General features: G+C 50.1%; 1 protein-coding gene across 1 annotated transcript in view; it reads right to left on the minus strand.

Moving 5' to 3' along the window:
• The window catches only part of ITGA11 (integrin subunit alpha 11), a 130083-nt gene that overhangs the window by 66001 nt on the left and 48462 nt on the right, over positions 1–15620 (minus strand). The window contains exon 3 of the mRNA XM_510503.8: positions 1627–1727. Within this exon, the coding sequence (XP_510503.3) occupies positions 1627–1727 (101 nt within the window). The remainder of the gene's footprint in view (positions 1–1626; positions 1728–15620) is intronic.

Genomic DNA, 15620 nt, shown 5'->3' on the forward strand with positions numbered 1-15620 from the left:
CCACTCTTATTACAGCACCTGGTTTATTGCACAGCATTGATCCCTGCCTAAAATTATCCTGCTTCCTAATTTGCCTACCCGATTACTGTCCCCTTCCTTGGCCTCTTGTTCCCCACCATATCCCCAATAACTAGTACAGTGTTTGGTACATGCTAGGTGCCCATTAAAGGTTCGGAAACAGATTAGACCTGGAATGGATCCTAAGGGTTGTCGAGTCCAGCCTCCTTGCTTTACACACGAGTAAACTGAAGCTCAGAGAGAGGATGTGAACTCCCCATGGACACACAGCAAAGAATTTGTACAGCTGGAAGGGGACTCCAGGTTGGCCAGTTTCAGAAGCCTGTGTTCTCAGGGTGCTGATGACCTGGAACCATACGCCACCAACCAGGCACCCTCTTCCCTTAGACGATTTCCTTACTGAAGTTTGGGCCCCAGCTATGCTGGGTTTTGAACTTCCCACCCATGGTGCTGATGCAGATGTGGACAGCGGGAGCCTCCCGGACCATGTGACAGACAGCTGGCTGCCCTGGGGAGTTCTTTGGGCTTTCTTTTGGATGCTGACCTTTTCATCCATCAGCTTATCTCTTGAACCTCTGCCATTCCCGTCCAGTGAGACCCTGCTGCCCTTCCCATCCCCCATCTCCCAGGGAGACCCACCCCACTGCTCTGGGGTGGACACCCCACTCCTCGAAGGAGGGAGGCCCAGGGTCCTGGCCCTAGGGAAGTCCAGTCCTCCAGGGCAAAGCCTAGAATTGCAGCTTGTCAGCCAAAATGGAACTTTTTCTCCCTTCTGAGAGCAGAGCAAGCAATGACCCAGCTGCTGTCTGACCTTTAGGACAAGTGGGAGCACTTTAGTGGACTGGTGTGTGCGCTTAGTGGATACACATTTGCACACACATAAGCAGATACACACATGCATGCAGACACACACGAGTAGATTTTAGGAGGGCTTCAGAGGCTGGGGGCTGTTCACGGCATCTCCCTGTTCCAGAATATGCCTGAAAGCTCTTTGGCGAGGAAAAGCTTGCACTTCCGAAGGGCGGTGCTGCATGGTGGTTAAAGGGAGGCCATAGCCTGCATGAACTGGATGCCAAGCCCTGCTCCTTGTGAGCTGAGTGACCCCAGGCGGTGCCCTCACCTCTGTATGCTGTCATTTCCTATCTGTTAAATGGTTAAATCCCATATGGGTGTTGTGAGGATTAAATGAGTCCAAATGTGCCTCACACATGGTGAACGTTATCTAAGATATCTGAATGTTAGCTATTGTTGTTATTATTTCAAAATCAGGAAAAAGACAGGAAGTCCTTTTTTTTTTTTTTCTCCTGGGAGAGAAAACTTTGAGTCGAAGGGCAGTGGCTGAGTCAGAAAGAGGAATGGCCTGGGACAGCTAGGGCCTGGGTTGATTCCTGGTGAGCCCCTGGCAAGCTGTGTGACTGTGGAAAAGTTGCCTCCTCTCCCTGGCCTCAGCTTCCTCATGTGTAAAGTGGGGGCAGTGATATCAGCTGGGTCATCTCATGGAGTAGCAGGAAGGAGTCAGTGTGACCATGGACATGGGTGTGCATCAGAGCCTGCCTTGTGTTAGACAACCGCTGGCCTCATTGTGAAGAGACCACCAGCCCACGTTACCCAGGTTGAGTTTGGTGCAGTTCCCGTGGATCACTGGACACTTGTACACGTCTCCCGTCTTCTGGTAGCCATTGGTTTCCAGTGGGGCGCCCACGACCAGCCTGGGAAGGAAGAGAAGATGAGCAAAGACACTGGGGGAGGTACTCTTTCCTGGCAGAGGATGGAGCCTGGTGGGCAGTGTGGAGGTGAAGTTGGGTGGGGAGGGTGGGAGGGAACCCTGGAGGTGTGACCACATGCAGACCCTCAGGCTGGGACCACTGTCTCCCTGGGGGAGGGATGCTGGGCTTTCAGCATACAGTCATGGGACCTGTGGCCCATTCTAGGCCCTTGCCTAGGTACAGAGATGAAGACCACGTGGGCTCTGCAACAAATGGGATGGAGGCAAATCCCTGGTAGAGGAGGGGGTGATGTTTGAGCTGGGTCTTAAGGGATGAATATGAGTTTGTCAAATGACGAGAGAGTGGTAATGGAAGTCATTCTGACAAAGGAATGATGTTTCTGGAGCCACAGAGTCTTGACCATCTGTCATTACCTGAAAGGGCCCTCATTCTTCATCTTATAGGGAAGCCTTAAAGCTGGTGCCCCAGAGTGGGTCAGAGTGGACAAGGCAGCCAGTGGGCGGAAGCTGCCATGCAGCTGGGGCTCCTGCCTTGAGCCAATGCCTTTGCAACCTTCTTTGGAAAAAGTGTCTTTGCAGATGTAACTAAGTTAAGGTTCTTGGGTTGAGATCATCCTGGATTATCTGGGTGGACCCTAAATTCAATGGCAAGTGTCCTGAAGAGGAAACACAGAGGAGAGACATGGGGAGAAGAGAGACACGAGAAGACAGAGGCAGAGTTAGGAGATGCTGCCCCAAGCCAAGGAGCGCCCGGGACCACCAGAAGCTGGAAGAACCAAGGAAGGATTCTCCCCCAGAGCCTGCGGAGGGAGTGTGGACCTGGTGCTGCTTCATTTCAGGCTTGTGTCCTTCAGGACTCTGAGGGAATGCGTTTCTGTTGTTTTAAGCAACCCAGGTTGTGATCATCTGTTATGGCGGCCGTAAGGAACTAACACACCTGGCTTACTTACTTACATGTATCTAGGGAAAAGTGAGCAGCCACTCCTTCCTGGCCTGGCCAAGCCCCGGTGGCCGTGCCCTGGAGGAAAAGCCTGCGACCCTGGAGGTGCGGCTGTGGACTCAGCCCCACTGATGCTGGGGAGAGTTCTACCTCAGACTGGAGGGTCCCCAGGTCCCATCCTTAGTGCTCTCCAGGGCCCTCTACGCCTCATCTCTCACCCACCAGAGAGCAGCCCCATCACGGGGGCCCAGAGTGTCCCAGGATTCTGACCTGCCCACTGGGTCTGTGGCACGTGACTCTGGCACACCTGGGGCCCTCTAGGCCTTGGGTGCCGGTCTGGCTCTCTGCTCAGGCCACATACTAACAGTGGCTAAGAAAGGTAACCCTTCCCAGGGACAGCGGTACTGTGCGTGGGAGGGGACACCACAGCCCACAAGAGCCCCGAAAGGCTTTCGATCCCGAGGGATGGAGAACAGATGATGGTGGGATCTGGGGCACAGGGACAGGTGGGACTTTCTGGAGCTCTTTAGACCTTGCTCTTCCAGCAGCTTCCCACTGCCTGGTGACATGGCCCAAAGAAGAAGCCACCACATGCCAGCGGAGTTAGATGGTTGGGAGGAGGTGGCCGGGAGGCTCGGGCTGCATGGGACTTAAGTGGCTTCTTGTGGTCCATTGCTCTCCCTGCCCTGGTCCACCTTGGCGCTGTCAGGAAGGAAAGCCAGGTCTGAAGTGGGAGTTAACAGAACTCTGTTTGAAATTAAGCGTCTATGAAATAAGAGCTGAGGTTTCTCCCCTGGGGAGCCAGATGATGGCAGATTCTATATATATCCCCTTATTAAGCCTGCCTATTTTTGACCGGCAGAAATTAATTGGACCCATAAAATCTGTTTGTCTAGACGAGGTGATTTTTGGCTACTTAATTCTGCAAGTGATTGTGTGGTCAAGGCTGCTCCATTCTTGAGAGAGAGAGAGAGAGAAAGTGAGAGAAAGAAAGAAAAAGGTCAGTAAGAGAACCCTGGGCTCTAAGCTTACTTCTCTGGGGCTGCTCCAGTTTTCAAGGTTAACCTGACACGTGACCAAGTCTTCCTGAGGGACACGTTCCTCCCGGGCACTGTTGCCAGATGGAGGAACACCTCTCAGGGTGCCTCCGGGAGAATCAGGTGCAGCATGTTCTAGATTAGAAAAGCCATGGCCAGCTGGGTGCAGTGGCTCACGCCTGTAATCCCAGTACTTTGGAAGGCTGAGGTAGGTGGATCACCTGAAGTCAGGAGTTCAAGACCAGCCTGGCCAACATGGTGAAACCCCCGTCTGTACTAAAAAATACAAAAAAAATTAGCCGGGCGTGGTGGTGGGCATCTGTAATCCCAGTTACTTGGGAGGCTGAGGCAGGAGAATTGCTTGAATCTGGGAGGAGGAGGTTGCAGTGAGCCAAGATCATGCCACTGTACTCCGGCCTGGGTGACAGAGCGAGACTCTATCTCGGGAAAAAAAAAAAAAAGAAAGGCACTGAGAAACAGAAGGGGCCATATCTAGGCAAGCTATGCGCAAAGACTGGTGGCTTCCGAAAAGTCATGTGTCCTGGCAGTGGCTGAGATGGGACAATCTGGTAGTAAATTCACTAAGTCACTGTGACCTCAAATTTGCAATGAGACCGGTTTTGTCCTTTTCAAAGAACAAGGGCCACTCCCTGGGTCCCATCTCCACTCTCCCAGACCTCATTTCTCTGGGAGTCCATAGTACTTCATGAGGTAGGAGGGCAGGGCTTACTGTCACCATAATATAGATGCAGAAACTGAGGCCCCAAGAGGGGAGCTGACCCAGCCCCACAGTTGGTTTGCTGCGGGGCTGGGACTGGAGTTCTCCTGGGACAGCTTCCTCTGCATTGCCCCAAATGTTTCTTTGCCATGAAGAGAGGGCCTGGGTCAGCCCTTCTCTCCATTCTTGAGTCTGGGCATTACGTGTGCCTGTTGGGCTTGAGGTTTTGAGGACATGATTCAGTCTCAGTTTGAGGGGATAACTGCCGAAGTGCAGGGAAAATGTTCACGTCACCACTGAGACCAGCCAAATTGCCTGGGGTCTGGCAGCCCCTGCCACCCCCTGCAGCCTCAGCCTTATACAGCCTTCTGCAGCCTCAGGGCCTGCTGCACCTCTCGGGGGCTTGATACCCTATACCTCCTGGCGTGGGCACCAGACGGCACAGCAAACCCCAAAGGTCGTGGCGAGCATCCGGCCCTTTCCATGGGCTGTGTGCTGTGAGTCACTGGCTGCGGGCTCCCAGCATTCTTCCTGCGAAGGCGCAGGGAGCAGGGCTTCGGTGGATGGGAAAATGGGCAACAGGCATTCCAGCCACAGCCCTGTAGGACCCTTTCCCTGTTGACCAACCTCTAAGAAGGGCCTTGCCAACAGAGGACGGTCCCTGTGGAGACTGCACTCTGGAAGGCTGGACATAGCACTCTGGAAGCCCTCTGCTGGGCTCCTTGGCTCCCTGCAGGACCCAGACTAAGACAAAGGGCCCCTGGCTCCAGTGCCCTCCCACCTGACTCTACCTCACACCCTCTCCAACAAGGCCTTTTGGGGACTCATCCTGAATTCTGCTTATCCTCAGCTCCATTCTTCCAGGCAGTTTTGGTCTCTCAACTTTTAAAATTCAATCTCCTCTAAGAAAAAAGATGATATGTACCCCTAATTATGTGTAAGTGTATATGTAAATTATACCAGCATAAACTGTCCAATTTTAATAAACTGTATATTAAATGTTAGTAATTCTATTTTTTCAGATAAAATATAAACCTAAATAGAACTCACATTTATTTTATTTCTGTACTCCAGTATACAGTCCAGCATAGTCCCTGTGGTGTGTGTACCCCATCCTGGAGATCATCCCTTTAAAATCCAGCATAAATTCCCACCTGCTCCAGGAAGCCCTCGGTGATTACTCTGGCCTTTCTCACATAAACTGGCTTGTAATCCCTGCTGCCTGGTGTGGCCAATGTTGTAGTGTCATGATTCCTTGAGGTCTGAGTTGTCCTGGACTGCCCTACTGCACCAGAGTAGGGTGGTCCTGAAGGCACTCGGCAAAGAGGTGCCCAGTGACCAACCCAACCTTCTGTGTGACAGTCTGCAGCAGGAGCAACTGTGGGGGCTTTTGGCTTTGCCTCAGGCCTAAGATAAGCCCCTGAATTCAATCCTTGGAAAGAGGGTTGTTGAGAAATCGAGTATTTTCCATGCATAGGAGTTCAATGGAGTGACCCAGCTTCCATGCTAAAGTCAATGTTGACTACTTCCCTGGTTTCCATTTCCTCCTTCCCAACAGTACTCATTTCTGTTTGAGGATCCAGGGATTCTGACTCTATTCCCAGTTGCAGGGATGGAGCACATAGCTCGGGTTAGGATAGTTTATCCCCCAGCTGCAGTGATTGAGTCAGGGTGGGACAAAGACTTAAATCTCCCCAATCAAGTGAATCTCAAGACTTGTGCTTGGGATGCAGGTAGCAGGGTGGTCTCTTTTCTCTGGATGCCGTAGTGAGTGGATGCAAGGCCTGGAACTGTTGGCAGCCACCTTGTGATGATGAGGGTTATGAGCTGATGCATTGACAGTGGGAGAGCTGAGAGAAGCATGAAGAGAAGGAGCTGAAGTCCTGCTGATGCTTTGAACCCCTGGATCAAACTGTACCTGCAGCCTAACTACCACTGGGCTTTTCAGACATAGGCTCAATGACTACCTTTTACTGCATAGTAAGTCTGTGAGTTTTTAGGTACTTATAACTGAAAACATCCTAATGTTTAGAGTGTACAAGGCAAAAAAGTGCACATAGTTAAAATTACTCTTAGAAATTCCATATGTTATTATGCTGTAAGAGAAACATGGCAACCAAGACCAATGAGGGAGAAGCAGATTCATATCCCCTAGCTCATGCTCCACCTGGGGCCGGGACTTACTGAGTAAGTGGTGGGTGGAATCGCCAGCACCATGTATATTATTTCTCTCTTGTTGTTTAACTGAATGCATAAAACTTTCCCCTGGCCTAGCCTTGTGGCAACAGAAACCCTTTTGTCCTGTGTGCATCCCACATACAACAGCTGCTTAGACAGGGAACCCTGCATTCCAGATGTTTCTGGTTACCTGGGAACAGGCCTCGAGACCATCAGAGCTGGGAGGAAACATGCAGGTTCCTTGGGCCAGCCTCAAATGTGGGATCCAAGGCCAGGGAGAGAAGTGCTGTGTCTGAGGCCTCAGGCAGGCAGTGGCAGAGCTGGACTAGTACACGGTGTCCTGACTCCTAGGGTGGTGCTTCCTCCAAGCCATGGAGGGCAGAAAGCCTAGATGCAAGGGCTGGGGCTCTAGGCCCAGTCAGGCTTTTACAGGCTGTGTCTGTTGAGGCAGGCAGTTGCAGCTTAGCTCCCCAGCAGATGAAATGAGCCAAGGCCATGAATTGAGCTCACTGGATGCTAGGGGAAGGAAGAAGGAACCTCCAAGGATGAGCCTGCCTCTGCAGGAGATCCTGAGACCAGAGGCTGGCATGGACTGCCCAGGAAGGGAAGAATGTGGGTTCAATCCCCTCCCTGATGGGCCTCACAGCCTCCCTCTGCAAGGCCTCAACCTCACATCCCGGGAAATCCAATTATCATTGGTTATCCTTTTCATTTGAATGAATCACTTTCAATGCAATTTAATTGCACTTGATTTTGATCTCCAGGACAGCTTTGGGGCTGGCAGAACAGTTTGTGTCTGAGGCTCAGAATGTAGGTATGATGAGCCTGCAGAGAGACACCGATCAGTTTCACAGCCAGGACTCCTCATCCTGTGCTCTTTTTTTCATTGTGAAGAAGTGGAAGGCTCAGTGCCCAGAGAGGAGTGAGGCCTGTCCTCTCTAGGGCCAGCAGGGCCTGTCCCCACAGGAGCCTCTCACCTCTCTCCTCTCTCACCCCATTCCCTTCCTCACCTGTTCCTTTCTCTCAACACAGCCCCCGCTCCCTTAAACCCACACGGTCCCTTTGTCTCTTTTTTCTCCTGGCTCCATTTTCCTTTTCTGAAATCAGATAGGGGCATCAGGGAGGGGTTTCACTGGAGGAGCCGAGAGCTCGAGGGAACAAAGGAGAGATTATTCCTTTAGTGAGGCCTTTCTCTCCCTCTCTCTCCATGGAAAATGGAATCTCCTCCAGCCCCTGTGAGTTTGGTGGCTAATGGGTTCAAGATGGATCTGGGGAAGCGCTGAGAGCAGCAAGTCCAAATGCCTGCCCAGTGCGGACCCCAGGGCTGCCCTGGCTCGGGGTTGGGTGTAGATGGAGAATCTGGCCCAGGACCTGCCCAAGGGGAGAAGTTGGCACCTGTAGGTCTTCCTGGACTGACTGCAGGGGCTTGTGGTTCACCTTGGCTCACACATCTGGTGAGGCCTGGCCTCGTGGGGGCTAGGGAAACGAGAGCCCCTCTGTTTGCACATCCCTTACTCTCACTCCATAAAGTCCTATCAGACACTGGAAACCTTCGTGTGCATTTTAAACAGGGACATATACATGATGATTAATTTTATGTGTCAACTTGACTGGGCCACGGGGTGCCTAGATATATGGCCAAACGTCATTCTGGGTGTTTCTGTGAGGGTGTTTTTTGCATGAGATTAACACTTAGATCTGTAGGCTAAGGAAAGCAAATCACCCTTCCTAACGTGGGTGGGCCTCATCCAATCAGTCGGAGGGCAGAACAGAACAAAATGACTGACCCTCCCTTGAGAAAGAGAATTCTCCCTGGACCCTACCCCAGACCATCAACAGAGGCTGAAACTGGGGGTGGGGCCCAGCGTCTGTGTTTTCACAAGCCCTCTAGGAGACACTGATGCATACTTAAGTTTGAGAAGCATGAGGAGTGTTTATATGGGGGAAACAGAGGCATGGCGACTCTCACTGGGCTCAAAGCCCCAGATCCATGCCAACAAAATCCACCCTCTTCACCACGCCTTGAGGCTCTATATCACCTCATTGTTCTCCTCTCTTTTTTTTACCTGGGCTGCTATAAACTGTGTGCACAGCCGGGTCTTCTCGGCCATCATTTAGGGCTCATCTTCAAGGCCAGCTCCCCAAAGCGGCCTTTCCTGAGGACCTGTCACTCCCTCTCTCACCAACTTGCCTTGTATTCCTCAAGTACTTTGTAGTGTCTGATGTTGGCTTCTTTGTATAACTTTTCATTGTCCTTATTTCCCTATAGGATTTAAGCCCCAAGGGAGCTAGGATCTTGCTGGTCAGGTGGGCAGCCACAAATATCCCAGCACCCAGAACAGCATCTGGCACAGAGTGGATCCTGAAATGCAGTTTTTGTATGAGCTGGTGAATCACCTGGCTTAGTGGGATGCCTGTGACCCAGTAGGCTGCAGCTTGGGACCACTGACTGCCAGCTGCTTGCTTTTGTCTTCCAACATGGGTTGACCCAACTGGATGAATAGAGCAAGCTCTGGCAGGGGAAGACAAGGTCATTAACTGCCTTGGGCCTCAGTGTTCTCATCTACCCAAAGGGACTGAATATTATACCTAGTCTGCTCACCCTTCAGGGTTTTGAGGGGCAGTGGTTTCCACCCTTGCTGGTCATCAGGATCACCAGGGGAGGTACAAATGCAGGTTCCTGAACCCCACCTCCAGAAGGTTCTGACTCAGCCAGTGTGGGACACGGCCCAGGTATCTGCAGATCCTCTGGGGTGTACAGGCAGGATGGGAAGCCCTGTTTGAAGGATCTGCTAAGGAAGCAGGTAGGAGGCCCTCTGGCCAAGTAAAGCAGCACTTCTACCCTGGGAACTTTCACTGTATCTGGGGATCATGACCACAGCCATCTCTGACCATCTAGCGCACCCAGACTGATTTTATCTATTTATTTTTGAAAAATTTGTTTTATTTCTTTCAGTCATAAGAAAATATGTAATAAATAATCCTTTAATTGGTTCAAAAAATTCACTTATTTAAAAACTGTGATTCTTTGTGTATTAAAGGTAAAATACACATTTGTTATCTAGTGTTCATGTTGCAGAACTGTGCAAACTAATACTTTTGTTTTGTTTTTTTGAGACAGAGTATTGCTCTGTTGCCCAGGCTGAAGTGCAGTGGCGGGATCTTAGCTCACTGCAACCTCCACCCCGCCTGGGTTCAAGCAATTCTCCTGCCTCAGCCTCCTGAGTAGCTGGGATTACAGGCATGTACCACAATGCCTGGCTAATTTTTGTATTATTAGTAGAGACAGGGTTTCACCATTTTGGCCAGGCTGGTCTCAAACTCCTGACCTCAGGTTATCTGCCCTCCTCAGCCTCCCAAAGTGCTGGGATTACAGGCGTGAGCCACTGCGCCCGGCCCGAAGTAAAACTTGAAAGGCTTCTCCCTCCCTTTCTCAATCCAGCCTTCTATAGAAAACTACTATAGCAACAGGGATGCAGACAATCTAGAGGACATCCAGAATTTAAAAACTGGAATCATTCTACATATGTGGTTGTGTAACATGCTTTTTCCATTTAATTATTTTATATGTGGACATATTTCTGTGTTAATATCTATCAATGCCCCCGTTGGACTGTGTGACTAGGGCTCCTGCTCTTGGTTCCGCTCCAACCCTTCTCTAGCTGTGCCCCTTCCTATGGGGTGAGGAGTCCTAGGGATCAAGGGGACAGGACACCTGGAGCCACTGTCCTCCCACTCTGGGTGGCTGGGATGCTGGAATCTCCTGCCCAAATAGCCTGGGCCTGAGTCCAGGGCCTGTGCAGGCCTCTCCTCTAGACCTGCCTTTCTGATACAGAAGCATACCTCTGATGGTAGTAGCCAAGGAGTGGCCATTTGCAGGGCTGTAGAGAGAGCTTGGGTGTGCAGGCTGGAGTATCTACATGTGTAATGTCCCCCAATTATTGAGAGAGAACCAGAGGTGGGAAGAAAAGACGGCAGGCCGTGGGCCAGAGCCTCTGTTTACTTTCTTGCCTCAGGCCCCTCAGATGTTAGAGGTGGGCCTGGTATAGATAGATAATATAGTTCTGCCTCATTCTTTATAGTGGCTGCACAGTGTTATACTTTTTAACCATTCTCCTGTCAGGGATACTGAAATAAATAGTTTCATCCCTTTTTCTATTGATAGATGTTCAGGTGCTTTGAACAATTTTTCTTGAAGCTGGGCATGGTGGCACGTGTCTATAGTCCCAGCTACTAGGGAAGCTGAGGCAGGAGCATCAATTGAGACCAGGAGTTCAAGAGCAGCCTGGGCAACATAGCAAGACCCCATCTATAAAAAAATAAAAAATTATCCGGGTATGGTGGCATGTGCCTGTAGTCCCAGCTACTCAAGAGGCTGAGGCAAGAGGGTCACTTGAGTCCAGGAGGTCAAGGCTGCAGTAAGCTATGATCATGCCACTGCACTGTAGCCTGGGTGACAGAGAGAGACCCTGTCTCTAAAATAAATAAATAAATAAATTTCTATTGCATACCTTTTATCAATACTAATAAATAAAAGGCCTCCATGCATAAGTAGCTATGGGTAGTCATGAAGTCAGTAGATACAAAGCCTACACGCTACCCTGATGGCTGGACATAGAGGCGGCCCCTTTCAGCTTGGGCACACACCTGTTGACAAGTATCATCACAAACGTCAACTTCATAATCAACATTTGGGTCTCTGGTTTGCACTTGACAACTTTTAGGTCCACCTCAGCTGACATCCAAACAGTGCTTCCTTCCTAAGTTGCAGAAGTTCTTAGAAGAGAAGAGGGAAGAGTGAGGGAAGGTGACTGCAAAGCAAGTTCTCAACCCATCTGGAGGGAAAATGAGAACCTCAGCCACTGACTATGCGGAATAAAAGTAGCCAACTTGTGCCATTTAGAGTGTCTGACATTCGAGTGTCAATCTTCAGCACCCCTCCCCATCTCACACCCCAATGCCAGTCACACGCGGCTGCTCGTCTATCCATTTCTCAACATTGCCTGCACTCTCTCCTTCCCACCTCTGCATGAGCAGTCTCCTCATCCCAAACTCTCAGTCTATCCCCATTCCATCCACCCTTCAGTGCCTCTTCCTCCAGGAAGCCTTCCTTGATCTCTTAGCTGAAAGCTCTTTCAATTCCTATGAAGCTTTGTCTATACCTTTATTGTTTGTGTCTTTTCTCTCCTCTAGATAATTTGCCTGTAGATAGCAGAGAGAGAGAGACCCTGATCCATCTTCAAATCTCCCCCCAGTGCTGGTCAAATACCTTGAACACAGTCAAGGCTCAATCACTGTTTGTTGAGTGAACACATGAATAGACAGATAGAGGAAGCTGCTCATTTTGCAAAGACAAGCTGCATCTTCACTTTGCTTCTTGGGGTGTATCTGGCAGCACAGCTGGGTCAAGCTTTTCTGGGTCCCGTCTGCAGGTGGACAATCAGCCTTGGTGAGCCCTTGGCCCAGCTCTCTCAGGAAGGTGGCTGTGGTCTGTTCTCCCCGCAGAGAGGCTGGATATGCAATGTAACCCCTCTCCCATCTCTTTGCAAGATGCCTGACAAACCCTTGCTTATTTTTCCAAGTCATGCTCAGAGGTTTTTTTCTTTCCACTTTATAGCAGCTTTCTCCTCCAAAAATGAAACATAAACACAGCAATAGTTTGGACAGATGTTTCTCAGCAGAATGTACAGCTTTAATTTCTGGTATGTGTGAGTCTGACAGCTTCTCAGCCATTGCATGGTAGGAAGGAAAGGGGCCTAAGCGTTTCCTGCTCTCTGATCTGGGCTGGTGTGCTTGCTTTGGCTCATAAATAGGATGGTGACTCTTTAAATGTGGCCAGTGAGGTGTACACACCCAACTGTCTCCAGCAAACCATGGCCAGGCAGGTGGTCCAGCAAGGAAGATATTCCCATTAGACTGGGGAAGAAAGCAAGGCCCAGAGAATGTCAGGATTGGCCCCAAATCACGTGGTCAGGTAGAGGCTGAGGCACAACTGGTACCCTCATTCTTCCAGCTGTGTCTACCAGCCACAGGGAATTGGGTAACGCAGAAAAAGGAGATGGCCCGGAGGTGAAAGGACAGATACTCTTTTCTTGTTCGTGGGCCTGTTGACATGTTCATGGCTATCTCTAACCTATCCCCAGATGGGCTAAGTGACCCACGGTGAGTCACCTGCCATCTCTGAGCCTCAGTTTCCTCATCTGTAAAATGAAGGACTTGGACACGTTCTGTTCAAAGAAATAATTAATGAGCACTTGCTATGTGCTGGGCTCTGTGAACATAAAGATGAATGAAGCACAGCCTAACCCCTAGCCCAGTGAGGGCAGGGAGACCTATACCCGATGAATTTAGTGTGGAGAACATGCCGCAAGAGGGGTCTCCAGGTGTGGCAGGGCACAGAGGACGGGTTCTTGCTCTGCTGTCTGGGGAGCCTTCCTGGAGTGGGCAACTCCTGGACAGAGGCTTGCATAATGAATAGGTGTCACTCAGGTGAAAAAGGGCTGGGGCTCACAGGGAGGGTCCCGCATGGTGCTGGCGCTCATGTGCATTATTTCTATGCTGCCTTCCATGATGAAAGCTGGGCCTGAGGTGGGATCTGGAGGGACAGACAATTCCCTGCCTTCATGGAGCTTGTGGCAGAGTCATCCTCAACAGGTTCATCCCTGTTCCTCCCTTCTGACTTTCCAAGTCCTCTCCCTTCTTGCCTCACTTGTCCAGAGAACTCTACTTAAAGTGGTCCTAAGTACAGACAGATGGTTAGATGCCTACATGACTGACAAGCACAGCATTGTCACCCAGTCAGGTTGCCCCTACCTGCTTTCTGGGGTTCTTAACTTCTTGCCATTGGTCATCCCTCTTTGGATTCAGGCACTGAGGGCCACTCTCGGTGTAAGCCTGGAACGGAGTTAACCTATGGATCCATGGGAACTCACAGACCTCTTAGAAAAAATTAAGTCAGTGATTCCAGCACCTGGCTGGGCATTAGACTCACCTGGGGATTTCAAAAATAGGGATTACCAGGCACCACCTCTAGAGGGTCTGTCTTTGTAATTCTTGGACTTGACTGAGATATCTGTATTCTTTTTGACCTTTCACAGGTGATTCTGTTTTGTGGCCAGCTTTGGGAACCCCTGGATTATTTTATCAGGTGATCACCAGGCTTTAAGATGATGGAAAACAGATAATATGGGAATAGAGGACAGGATGCCCAACCAAGAAATAAACAATGGGACATGTGTGCCTCTCCTTTCAAAGCACTTTATATAAATAAACAAATAAATGGATGCATGAATGAATATTCTGGGGGGAATTTATTAGGTACCAGGGATTGTGCTACAGGTATCCCTGACTTTGACCTAATCTTCTCAATCCTGAGGCAGAGACAGCATTCCAATTTTTTTTTTTTTTTGAGACAGAGTCTTGCTCTGTTGCCCAGGCTGAAGTGCAGTGGCATCATCTTGGCTCACTGCAACCTCCACCTCCCGGGCTCAAGCGATTCTCCTGCCTCAGCCTCCCGAGTAGCTGGGATTATAGGCGCCCACTGCCATGCCCAACTAAATTTTGTATTTTTAGTAGATATGGGGTTTTGCCATGTTGGCCAGGCTGGTCTCGAACTTCTGACCTCAGGTGATTTGCCCACCTTGGCCTCCCAAAGTGCTGGGATTATAGACGTGAGCCACCGTACCCAGCTACATTCCAATTTTGAAGCTGAGGAAACTACAGCACAGTGAGGCGAAGTCACCCAGCTAGTTAAGGGGCAGCTCTTCGGCCTCACTCTCCTACCCAGGCCTCGCCCCACCTCTGGGAGGTGGATGGAGTGCAGGAGCGCAGAGGACACAGAAGCCGGCCTTGGGTTGCATCAGGGAATCATTGTTTACATGGACTGCTTCGAAGTCTTTTCTGTCTGGTTCAAAGCTCAGATTTATTTCTCTCCTCTCCCTTTGTGTTGTGACAAATAGTCATTCTTATAGACTTATTCTTATTTCAAGAAGCCATAAAGAAACAAAAAGGCTGTGGGCTAGCTTCATTGGAGGGTGAAGTGTGTCATTACATTTTTGGAAATGTCCTCCTCCTGGGTTATAAAATCATTGGCTCGGCAGTTGGAAAGTGGCAGAAGAGAAATTGCAAAGAGGATCTGCTGTCACAGGGTGAGCCATCCCGGAGCTGGGCCGGGCCACCAGCCACCACTCACCTGATCTCCTGCCTGAGTTCACTTTAGCGGGGCCCTTCCAAACTTTGCAAGGAAAATTAAAAAAAATAAGAAATCTCAACTTCTCCCATCCAGGGGCCATGGTCCCCAGACCCTTTAACACAAGGACATCCAGCTTTGGGCTTCCCCAAGATTTACCTTGGGTCACATCCAGACTTCTGGAACCATTCTCTCCCTCCCTTTCTTCTTCACCATCTGTGGGCCTATGCCAACCACTGAAGAGGCCAAGATGAATAAAGGCAAGCCCTACCCTTGGGGGTTCACAGCCTCCCTTCCCTCTCTTCTCTCTTGTTGGCATTTTATTTTCCATCTCATCTTTCCCCTTTCCTTTTCCCATTCCAGTTTCCATTTTTCTTGATTGGCTTTTTCTACAACTCTCTTTCCATGTCTGTCTACATTATTGTCTCAAGGTGACTCATCACAGATAAACCAGAAAGAAAAGATTCAAGAGGGAAAGTAGGAATTCAACAGAAGATGACAGAAACCTTGTCAAGATGGCCTCAGGTTGATAACAAGCATCTTGCTATTGGTTATGTGTCTGAGTGTTGTGGCTGCTTGGAAGAGAAGGCACTGAAAAAGAAAAGCTATTTGAAAGAGTTTGAAATCCCAAGGAGCAGCCAGGCGCGGTGGCTCACGCCTGTAATCCCAGCACTTTTGGAGGCCGAGGCAGGCAGATCATGAGGTCAGGAGATTGAGACCATCCTGGCTAACACAGTGAAACTCCACCTCTACTAAAAATACAAAAGATTAGCCGGGCGTGGTGGCAGGCACCTGTAGTCCCAGCTACTTGGGAG

Source organism: Pan troglodytes, chromosome 16 (assembly GCF_028858775.2).
Source record: "Pan troglodytes isolate AG18354 chromosome 16, NHGRI_mPanTro3-v2.0_pri, whole genome shotgun sequence".
NCBI classification, from domain to species: domain Eukaryota; kingdom Metazoa; phylum Chordata; class Mammalia; order Primates; family Hominidae; genus Pan; species Pan troglodytes.